Source organism: Python bivittatus, unplaced genomic scaffold (genome assembly GCF_059951505.1).
Source record: "Python bivittatus isolate LINGU-HERP-01145 unplaced genomic scaffold, Pbiv_v1 ctg000200_np1212, whole genome shotgun sequence".
Taxonomy (NCBI): Eukaryota; Metazoa; Chordata; class Lepidosauria; order Squamata; family Pythonidae; genus Python; species Python bivittatus.
In genome coordinates, this window is record NW_028277040.1 from 6981333 (window position 1) to 6993425 (window position 12093).

General features: G+C 39.3%; 1 protein-coding gene across 2 annotated transcripts in view; it reads right to left on the minus strand.

Moving 5' to 3' along the window:
* Positions 1–6293, minus strand: part of NBEAL1 (neurobeachin like 1) — a 106813-nt gene extending 100520 nt beyond the window's left edge. For both annotated transcript variants that reach the window (XM_007422016.4, XM_025175682.2), the window contains exons 1-2: positions 6160–6293; positions 4919–5443 (exon numbers count right to left, since the gene is read on the minus strand). In XM_007422016.4, the coding sequence (XP_007422078.2) occupies positions 4919–4969 (51 nt within the window). In that variant the 5' untranslated portion in view covers positions 4970–5443; positions 6160–6293. The remainder of the gene's footprint in view (positions 1–4918; positions 5444–6159) is intronic.
* Positions 6294–12093: the final 5800 nt, after the last annotated feature.

Sequence of the window (12093 nt, forward strand, 5' to 3'; positions counted from 1 at the left end):
AATGTTTTATGATGTGCAGCGGGATTATGCCAATGGCTCTAAGCATGTGGCATTCAGCACTACCCATAAGTCTTGCCTGAAGAAGTGTTCTCCCTCCGGCCCCTCCAGATATACTGAACTAAAATGCAATTACAATTAATTATACTTGACAATTCCTTTGCCGAGGGACCCTGTTTGCTTCCATTCCAAAGCTCTAACCAGACTTTCACTGACAAAGGTATTTGTAGCACAACAGCTGTCTATTGACATTACTAACCCATCCCCACAAAGGCTTTTGAATTACTCTGGGAATGTTTCAGGATGTTAAAGCTGCTGATTCAGTTGCTTAGAAGAGGAGAGATCTATCTATTAAAGTACTCTTTAAATACTTTCAAATAATGTGTTTTGAAATTTTAAATTTTAAAAATACTTTTCATACACTGTAGTAGACTAGTCTTTCAAACATTATCTGCAAAAAAAGCTAGCTAATATAGACTCCCCTAAGCCTTTTCCAGAAAAAAAAAAATCTGCTTTCTAACACAGCTGTCATATGGCTTTTCCAAATACACAAAAATCAAATTGCTTCCCCAGCTCTATGGTGGCCTCAACAGTGGACAGCAAACATCCCACTGGCGACCTTGGTTGCAAAACAAGAACCCGAGATAGGATTTATACCCAAACACAAACATCCTGGTTTCAGGCCAGTACTAAATTTTACAAATAAAAAGTAACAAAGGTTAAAACTACCCAAAAGAAATGAAATCAATATACACTGTAATATATTTATGGACTGGGTAAAAAGAATATGTATACAACTATAGAATCCTAAACTATAAATCTGATACCCTTGACGTCTACCTTTATTAATCAGATGTATAACAAAAGAGCCCTGTCACTTAACTTTACTCATTGCCATTCTCAACATCTGCTCGCAACCACTTTCATCAATCAGCCTGCTTTATTAAATAAGGCAGTTTTCAAATCTTTCTTAAATGTATCCAAAAACATATAGAGGTGGAGGCAGGGGAAGAATTCCATAATCACAGATCCAAGTCCTGAAATGCACACAAATGGGGTGGAGTAAAAAGCAGAGAGGGAATTAAAAGAAGGCCTTGTCCTGTTGATCATGTTGTATAAAAAGGATCATGCCAAGACAGGAGCTGGGACGTGTAGTGGGGAATGGCTAACTGCTGGCCTTAGACATTATCGCCAAGAGTTTTCTTTGGGCTCTGGCCCTAATAGAGAGGCCCTGCGGTCTGAGGAAACATGAGAAAAAGAAGGGCGGTCTAGAACAGTGAGTACTGCAAGTTCTGGACCAAGGTCAGCAGTTGGAAGGATGACAAAGAAAGACTTGCCCATGGATTCTGGCAGCAGTCCAAGTGAGAGAGCATGAGGCTTGAACTAATAAATACGCAGTGACAGTAGACAGGAGCCACTGAATTTGTGGATGTTCAATAAATGAAAATGACTACATGGAATTGGATTTATTAATAACCTTTAAACTGATAATTAAAATACAGGCCAACCAATGGGTTCTCCATTTATGAATCCATAACTAGCCCAGGTATTCTCTCCTTCATTAATCAAAAGAGCTTTTCTCATCTTCAGCAGCAAATAGTGATTCAGTAGCCATTTCCCACCGATTTATATCATCTTCATAGCATCACCCAGACCACACTGAAGGGATAGAAAGTCTCTTCTCATTACTGCTTTTCTGGCACAACAATGGCTGAATGGCTAACTTTAGAAGACACTATAAATTGCTGATAGGGAAATAACCTGCGTTAGAGGAACTTCAACCAGCCTTTAAAAGGATTTTCTTGCCTCCTGTCTTTTCTGCAGGGTATTTTTTTTGACAGATCAATTTTTCCTTCATCTACCTTTTTACAGGAAGATAGCATTGTAAGAAGAGTGCCCATTTAAAGAAATGCCTTAAAAGGAATGAATTCTTCATGTAATATGTGCTTACTAATTTGATATAAAAACAGGAAACTTATTCAGACCTTCTACATTGATCTGATCAAAACTGCTGGCAACAGAAACTCATGCAAGCCTGAATTCTTCAGAATGGGAGAACATAGCCTCGTGATTTGAATGCAGCATTTTATATTTTGTATGTTTTGATATAAAAAACAGCAGATGTATTTCCATTATTTATGACTATCATTTAAACATTCATGCAATTGTTTCTCTAATGCCATAAACATATCCTCAATGTCAGCTCTCTACTTATTTTTTCTAAGTCAAAAGGAAATAGCTCTACAATTTGACCAATTCAATATTGGTATATCTCTCTTCTCTTGCATATCCCAGGAAGTGGCAAAGCTCTATTTTAAAATGGTATATTGGGGCCATCATACATATTACATTCCAGCCTAAGGCATTGCCCAGTTCCTTTTAGCAAGAGTTAGTAGATTAATGTGCAACACAAGGATCAATACAATTTAAAAAATATAAGGTATTAATTCATATTTAGTTTTTAATTATTATTACTCTGCTTTTAATTTAATGGTAGATTAAAAAGTCACGTTGCTGCTTTTCAATCAAAAAGAAGCAACTCTGAAAAGTTAACTTTACTGTTTTTCTGAGATGGACATCTGAATGTGATTCACTCATCTCAGAAACAGAACAGCCAATACACCCCTCAGGTAGTTCAGTAGGTAGGTAAGTGCCTACTGCCCTGCAAATATAAACTGAGTCAAACCTGCCATCAATCCTAGATTCAGGTTTTAAGAGTCCTAGGTATTATCTGATGGGATTTTAAACTCAAAAATGTGTGCTTTCTGGCCAATAGATATATTTATCTTAATCTACTCATAAGTCAGTTGTGACTGCCACATCTGATAGTCTTTTTCAAAATGTGAACTAGGTGGCCTATTTGATCATTTTTAATTACCTGAAATTCATTAAAAAAGGAATAGAAATTCTGTTATATCTTGAACATCTATGAAAACCTTAGCTGCAATTCTGAAATACACTTTCTGGACAATACGCTTCTTGAAGACTGTAGAAATTATTTATAAATTAACATGTACAGGACTAGCACTATAAAGATTACTTTTTCAATCACAGCTATCATTAAGAAACAAATTTACAAAATTTAGGACAGCCTTCCTCAAGCAACTGCCCTCACATCACTCCCTACACTGTTGGAAATTATGAAACTCAACTAATACTTGAGATCCAACAAAACTTGTAGATTCAAGACCAGAGACCACTCTAATAAACACAAAATTCAGAAGTTAATTTAGCAGTGCTTGTTAGCAATGGTTCTGGATTTAATTCCTATTTGAAATTCAGTTAACAATCTTCATATAGGCACATGCTAGCACTAAGTGGGAAAGGAACAAAATAATTTCATGCATTGTGCAAAGCTGCTATAATTTGCTATACAAACCATGAAAGCTGGGTTAGATATAATGCTAAACCATAAACCATAGCTAATAAGCTACAATGGGCAAATTCACACATTACTTTAAGCCAAATAACAACAAACCACATCAATATGTGAAGCCAGCCATAGTAGATAGGGAGTAACTGGGTCTCTGGTATCTCAAAATGTTCTTAGAACATACTGCAAGCTATGGCGGTACAATAAGAACTACCTGGCTCATGTTCATTCTTGCATTAAAAAGCTACAGCTTGCTGGCAGTCTCTTGGATCTATATACCACATACATATTCATTGTAACCGGCTTTGCAAAAGCAGATGGGGTGAACTACACAATATTTTGGTACATGTCAAAAGAGGCAACTCCTCAAGAAAACTGGAGGGTCTTTCTGTTCCTGGAATGGCCACCTTGTTGTTGATCATGAAGAGTCACCCATCCTGGGTTTTACTTATGAACCTGAAGAATCCTGCCAGGTTGTCTTCTGCAATATACTATTCTTCTCCCATCACAGAGCAGATAGTCTCCTGCTACCATGTTTAGGTCCCAGCTAACTTTTTCAGATACTTTTTTCCATGAAACTGCCATCCTAATATGACAATTTTTCTCTTCTTTTAGGTACTTAATGCAATTTTCCTATTATATAGCCAGTAAGATATTATTAGGAAGTGTTTATATGTAAAAATATTGTACCACCTGAAAACTGAAGTGATTAGCACTCTTAGAAATAAAAAAATTACAAATTCCACTAACTTAATCTCCAGTTCAGTATCAGACTTTTTTTTTTAACATTATGGTATTAAGTACCTGTTTGAGTAGAGAATGAAAATTTGATTGGGGTACTACTAATAAGCTTTGTCAAACAATAGGGTATTTGTCTTTCAAAAACTTGCCACCTTAGGTAACAAGACAAAAAGTCAACAACAAAACTTTGCTCAGAGAAACATTTCTCTAGCTTTTTTTCCTTTCTTTTTGTTACATAATAATGAGCATACAAATGTCAGACATCCTGTACAATAAAGCTGTTGAAGAAACAGCAATGCTTACACAACTAAAGTCAAGATAAGGAAGATACAAGACATATACCATGTAACAAAACTAAGGATAATTTCTAGAAAGTTATGATGGTGCAGAAAGTTATGTTGATGTACATGTATCGTTTTGTTAGCAGGCAACTCACTATTTCTTCAGTCTAGATCATTTTCAACAGCACCCATCAGGTTTGCACAAGCCTAAGAATTACTTATGCAAAAACAAGCCTAGGTTTGCCAATGCATCTCCAGGAAACGGCTACCGATACAAGCCCTACGGCAAGCATGTTACTATGGTCTGTTTATTACATTCATACTTCACAATCTGAATGAGCACAAAGGAATACCATCTGTGCAGCGGGACTCAATTATTTGTGGCTAATTTGTGATGCTGGAAAATAAATACACTCGGAAAAATACTATTTTTTATCACTATATTATATAGTAGCTCCGTTGTAGCCTTAGCTATTCAGCATCCAGAAAACTGCAACTAATGTACAACATTTTTCAAAAGAGTTACCTTATTACAGTAGAGCATCCAAAGTTCATAAAGCCTCTCCCTGGATGCCATCCTTCACTCCCTCTTATTTGGTTGTGAAGTATCATGTGCTCAGGATCCAAACATTCTCTGTTTCAGTTTAAACCGTTGGCTTCAGTTCATGGACTCAATCAAAGAGGAACAGAATGAGTCTCTACCACCACTGTGCCGTTTGAATAGTAAAAGGTGACACTCTGCCCTCTCCTTTTCATTAGCGGCACTTTGGAAAATCTCCCCCTCCTCCAAATAAAATTAAGCTCGTTGATGGATACAGAATATGTGAGAAAACAAAAAAGGAAAGTCTTCAACTCTATATTTTATGGACTGTGATTCCAAGAGACTCCAGGGAATGTTCTTGTGGCTCGATGAAATCTCAGTGTAATCCCATTTAACTTCAGGTCTTCAGCATCTTCCCAAGGGTGATAAGCTGGGATACTCAGCAGTTGTTAGCAACAGCAGAAGATGTCTCTTTAATCCTCCAACAGGGCAAACAACATGATGGGGCACCTGCCGAAAGAAAGACCGTCAGATAGAAACAATCCTGCATTGGGGAACACGAGCCCAATTTCAAGCATTCATACTGCTGCCTATTTAAACTGTGAGTACTGACTTGCTTTATTTCTTTAAGGGCATGCAAACACTGGAATCCAAGACATCAGGCAACAACCTTTCTTCCCAAGGAAGGCTCAATACTTCCAGACCTTGTGCCTAATGCTTTCCTTTAATGTCGAATACTAAACTACAAAGACAGATCTGCTCTTCAAGGTTCAAACACTGATGAACAAAATGAGATGGCCAGCTGACTGAAAACAGGAGGAGCTGATCGTTCTCTTTCAAAAATACCCTTTTGCAGTAGACACCAGTGTAATTCCTTACACTCCTGCAAAAGTAAATAATCGGAAGGCCAATCTACCGTTCCGGTTTCCAGTGTTTACCCTCCGGATTTTTTCTTCCTCCTATTAAAAATGCCTCTTCTGAACCCGGGCTCGGCGATGATCTTCCCCTCCTTCGTGCTCCCTTCCCGCTCCGACCTCTCTGCTCCTCCCCGCCCAGCCGAGCCCCACCGCCAGCCCTGCGGTGCAGCATCAAGAGCGAGATTCCCTCCTTCCCGGTTCCTCGTCCCTCCCCGCCTCCGGGACCCATTTCCACGTCTGTCCTCCTCTGCCTCCCTGCCCCCATCACCCCGGACAGCCTCTTCGGCGAGGCTCCCCGAAGTAACTTACCGGGGACCCCGGCAGGAGGCTCCCCGGAGAGGCGCTTCGCCTGCCACGGTCCGATTCAACCCCGGCAGAGGAGTCGGCTGCTGCGCTGCTGCGGCTGCTGGCAAATAGGAAGCCACATCGCCTGCTCCGCCGCCCCGCCCACATTCCAGCGCTTCCTTCGCTGCCCCGCCCGCTTCCTCCCTCACCACACCCGCCCACTCCACTTTCAGGCTCAGAAAGATGATGTCATTTGAAGGGCCGGCAGCCATCTTGTTTTCTGGCATGTGTGCCTGCCCCTGCCCCTGCCCCTCCCCCCCGCTTCGGAGTTCGCTGCAACTTTTTCGTGCTGTTGACGCGTTCGTGTTCGAAGCCCTTCCATCCGCAGAGGTGGGAATGGAAGGTGGGAGGAAATGAACCGGTATGCGAATGTCTTAGATGTTAGGATCTGAATGAGCACGGAGGGAGGAGCAGCGCCGTACGGACGCCACCCTACTCACAATCACTTAAGACTTTCTGCAGTTTAATTCAGTGTGATTTTATTAAGCGCTCAGTGGCACATCTGGGAGTGAACCTTCTGGCTGAAGTGGTATCCTACAGCTGATCACCTACCTATAAAGGAAGAAAACGTTTTTTTCTTTCAAGAAGTATTAGTGGGACAGTTGGCTAGATATATAGATATAGATTAGATATAGATACAGATATACACACGTACACACACACACACACACACACATGCAGTAATTACAGATGCTTATTTTATTATCTAGATAAAAATACTCCTTTCTGCAAGAGATTGTGCTTAGTCCAGAGTCTAAAACTACCAACCAACTATACCACTGCACCTGCCCAAATGAAAAAAGATAAACTGCAAATTTTGCTCAGTGCCTTAAAACCAACGTTCAGCCTAGCAAACCTATAATAATTGCTTCTGGAAATCAACTTGTTTATAAGAATCTGGTTGCAATTTAAAGTAAAATGTAAAAACGTCTGGAAATTTAGAACCAAAATGGTTGGTTCATGAGGAAAATGGATAATTTTCTATTTGCTGGCCAGACTTCTGACTTCTGAAATGGAACATGTTGTTTAACTGGGCAAAACATGAGTCACTGTTATCATTGCATTCCATAAAACTGCAAGACTGTTGCCTTCAAAATAAAAAAATTAAAAGTTTGCCTGTTGTCATTTTTGGATGCCAAGATGCTCTCTCTCACTCTCACTCTTTCTCTTACACACACATATATACACTCAAACCATCATGTTTGTAATGAACTCTACGTATGCTTTAAAATCCAAGATTCTATTTAATCTGGTATATAAAATCTGGTAATTTTATTTGGAGTTCTTTGTAATACCTGCCTGTGGAGTCCTTGGGGTTCTCTGGGTTTGGTTGTTTTCTTGCAAACATTTCGTTACACAACTAGGTAACATCTTCAGTGCTAGAAGGGAGTGGGGTTTGCTCTCTGTTTATATACAGTGGCATGCCCGGCCAGTGTTGGGGGAGGGTTGTTTTGTTTTTTTCCTTGGTAATTCCTTGATTGGGGTATTGTTTACTGCTTGATTGTATGTCTGGTGATAATCTTGGTGTTAATTGCTGATTATCTGGATGATGATCGCTAGTGAGATGTTCTGGTCTTTTGTTTTCCTTTTTATTGTCCCTTTTGAATAGTGTGTAGATGTTGTTTATCTCTATGTGCCTGTTGATGGCTGCCTTGTCTGAATACCAAGCTTCCAGGAATTCCCTCGCATTTTTGGATTTAGCTTGGTCTAAGATGCTGACAGTTTCCCAGTTGAAACTATGGTTCAGTCTGTCCATGTGTTGTGAGATTAAGGAGTTTTCATCATGTCGTCTGACTGCTAGTTGGTGTTCATGCATGTGCTCTGCAAGCCTTCTGCCTGTCTGTCCTACATAGTGGCTGTTACAGTCCTTACACTGTATGTTGTAGATGACTCCTGTTTTTTCTTCTTGGGCTACTGGGTCTTTTGGTTTGCTTATGATGTTTTGGAGGGCTTAGCTGGTTTGTGTGCTATGGTGATGCCGTGGAGTTGTAATAGTCTGTTGGTTGTTTGAGAGACGTGTCTGATGTACATACAGTATATTCTCTTTTATTGGTAATAGCTGCCTCTCCTTGTTCTTCCCTCTTCCCCAAATATTTTTAATATCTACAGATCTATTTTAAAATGGAATTACTCATTAAAGTCTTATTCACATACACATCTGCCAAGCTACATAGTTGCCCTTGTGTTTGACACAGTATTTTACATTCTGTATTTCTGGGCTATTTTTGCAGGAAGAGCCGAAGGACCTTTCTTTTTATATTTCTTAGGAGAAGACTTCCTTGGCTAAAGAGCTAGGAACTTCCCAACCAGACAGATAAAATGTATCAGGAGACACAACCTGACTGATGGCAACTTGTAATAATTTATTTTATGAGAAAACTCATGGAGGAAGGAATCTGCTAGTGAATTAAAATCCCCCTGTTCCAAACCTGACTTTCCATGCTGATTGTTTTCAGAGAAAATTATGGTAGCTAAGATCACTTTATTGCTTAGTCACCAGTTGCTCAGATTGCAGCAGTATATTTTGCATGATTTTGTCCTTACAGTATTTATATTCATACAGAATGGAGAGATCCTACTTGAATATTATATAGTTCCCCTCTTTGCACTCTCCTAAATCATTAATGATCACTTGCAAACTTGGCCACCTTATTGTTTACCCTTCTTCCAGATCATTTTTTAAATTACATTAGTAGAAATTATTAATATGTTAAAATATTTTCATTGCTTTTCCAAGCGGTTCTGTCATCTCAACCCTAAAATAATCCCATAAAGATTATTGTCACAGCACCTCTGTTTATATTATGCTTATATTATGCTCAGATTTGAAGGCAAGTCAGAAACCATGACAAGCTGTCCCTTAGAGATTATATCAAATATTCAGCAACTCACAGACTATAAGGTTGACCTCAGACAACTTACCTTGTAGGCTAAGTACGAAAGGAAGGAAGGAAGGAAGGAAGGAAGGAAGGAAGGAAGGAAGGAAGGAAGGAAGGAAGGAAGGAAGGGAGGGAGGGAGGGAGGGAGGGAGGGAGGGAGGGAGGGAGGGAGGGAGGGAGGGAAAGGAATGAATAGAATAGAATAGAATAGAATAGAATAGAATAGAATAGAATAGAATAGAATAGAATAGAATAGAATAGAATAGAATAGAATAGAAGAATAGAGCTTGAAGACATTTCCTCCCCACTGCCTTAGGACATGGTCCACACTGCAGGTGAAGAGACCCAGGGGCATCCTCCCTACATTTGCCCCAGCCTCAGGACTGTCATTTAGTTGAAAGAATACAATGAACGTGACCTCTATCAGCGTAGACAAGCCTGCTCCCATCTTGAGAAGTCCAGATCTTTTAAATAAATCCCAGAACTTGGTTGGAAAAGTTGACGTAGTATGGTTTAATTTGTAAAAACTACATATCATCTTGGGCTTTTTTGCCAGAAAGCGATTCACACATAAATTTATGCAAAAATTTTAAGAAGATGTAAGAACATGGGTCCAAATAGATAAGGGTCATCATTTATAGAGGGGGGGGTTGTTTGTTAGAATTATATCCCACCTTTCCTCCAGAAGTTCAAGCCAGCATTCATAGATAGAGCACTAAGTCCTCTTAATTTTTTCCTACAATAAAAATCCTGTGAGGTAAACTGGGATGAGAAAGAGTGACTGGCCCCAAGTCACCCAGTGAGCTTCATGAACAAGTGTGGACTTGAACCTGGGTCTCCATGGTCCTTAAGTACTACACCACACTAGCACATCATCACTGTAAAGCTCACATCAAAGTTTAAAATCTCAAAACTGATGCAGTGGTATACCTGGTAAACTAATAGTATAAGGAGCAAGAGATGAGAACACAAATCTTCTTCTGGATACAAGACAAGTTTGTATCTTATCAAAACATTTGCAAGAAAACAATCAAGCACAGAGAACCCCAAGGACTCCACAGGTATTATTATCCTGGAGATCGTAAGTTTAAGTAGCAGATACAGTGAATTGGTTAAAAGGAGATAGTGGGACTACAGTGACCTGAACGTCTTATTCACACCTATACCAATAGGCTTATGCAATACTCTGTACCTTTCAGGAAGCCCAGCCATCTTCAGATCCTTCTACCACTTCAGATTTAGTATGAGGATCCTGATCTACTATAACAGCTCCATAGCAGGAGACTCTGCTTATTGATGCGCTTCTCATCTTACATTATCTTATAAAAAACTGTTAGCATGGAAAAAAAACTCATGAATAAGCATTTCTTCTATTTTCAGTTATCATTTATTGCCCTTTGCCAAGTGGAGATAAGGTACCAACACAAGGTAGTTCTTTGTGGCTCAATGTGACACTGAGTTATAGCTAACTGTAGCTTTTATTACTTCTAAAACTCTCTGTGGTTTCTGAAAACATTTACTCAGAAAACAATATAAAGTCTGTGTAATGTAATGTTCAGTTTAATAGATTAAATAAAACCATGATATGCCTGAGTCCATGGATTAATTATTTGCACCGTGTATCAATGTTTAACTGTTTCCCTGGTGAACAGGCAAACTGAGGCACTGAATTGTGCCAGATGCTACAACTATGTACAACTAAGAGATTACAAAACCTTTCACTGTCTCACTTTCTAACTTTCCCCTTAAGGCAGGAAAACCATCTTGTAACTGTTTCCTATCAGTTTCAGTTTCATTTCATTTTCCTTAGGACTATATAATCCGGAAATATAACTGGAGGCCCCTGGACTAAACTTGGTTTCTTACTGGCTGTGTCCCATCAGCTGCCACTCCTTTCAGGATAACCCAAGGCAAAGGGATGTGAGAAGGGGAGCAGCTGGCAGGGAAAGAGGACTGGTTGGCAGTCTACTTGGAGCAAAATGGAGGAAGGACACTTCCTAACCTGTCCTAACCCACCATACTCCATGCTTTTCTCAAACTGGCTTTCCTTGCTTTCCAGAACCATACAAAGTAAATACATTAAAAGTTGATTAAGTGCCATCAAGTTGTTTTCAACTCCTAGTGACCACCTAGATAGATTTTCTCCAAGACGATCTATCCCTAACCTGTTCTTTCAAGTCTCCCAGTAGTACACTCATCACCACCATACCTGAGTCCATCCACCTTGCTGCTGGTCATCCTCTTCTTCTGTTTCCTTCCATCTTTGCAAGCATTACAGCCTTTTCCAGAGAGTTGGGTCTTTGCATAATGTGTCCGAAATAGGATAATTTGAGCCTGGTCATTTGTCCCTTGAATGAGAACTCTGGGTTGATTTGTGTGATGATCCATTGGTTTGTTTTCTCGGCTGTCCACGGTATTTTCCAATGCCAAAGTTCAAAGGCATTGATACTCTTCCCACCCTGCTTCTTCAAGGTCCGACATTAAAAGTAGTCACCATTTTTTGCTTCCTACCCAACGTATTTATAGCACACAGCAATGAATATTAGGTATCCAGATTAAAAGTAGTGAAGCTATAAAAATCTGCAATAGATTTCTTTTTGAAAAATGACTCCATAAACATATTGTTCCATATTACTTGATTGCTTTGTCGTGCATCCCAGGAAATAGCTCCATTCACATTGAAAGGGTCTCAACTAACCTGTTCTGCACTAATTTGCCTTCCTAATTTTTTTACTTGAAAAGGTGGCTCAGGAAGCAATTAAAATATCACAGACAAAGGATGATTGTTTCCAGCTGGTAAACAGGCAGTATAAATACACCCAGAAGAAACCATTTCTCTGATAATAACCTAGAACAGAAGTAGTACAGAAAAAAGTAGGTGCTGTTAGAAGTGGTAAAAAAAAAAAAAAGTTTCCAAAAATTCAAATATTGTTCATGGAGTGCATCTACATATCTTACACAAAACAAGATTGTATTAGCCTGAGTTAAATATTAGCATTCAGAAAATATATTTATATGT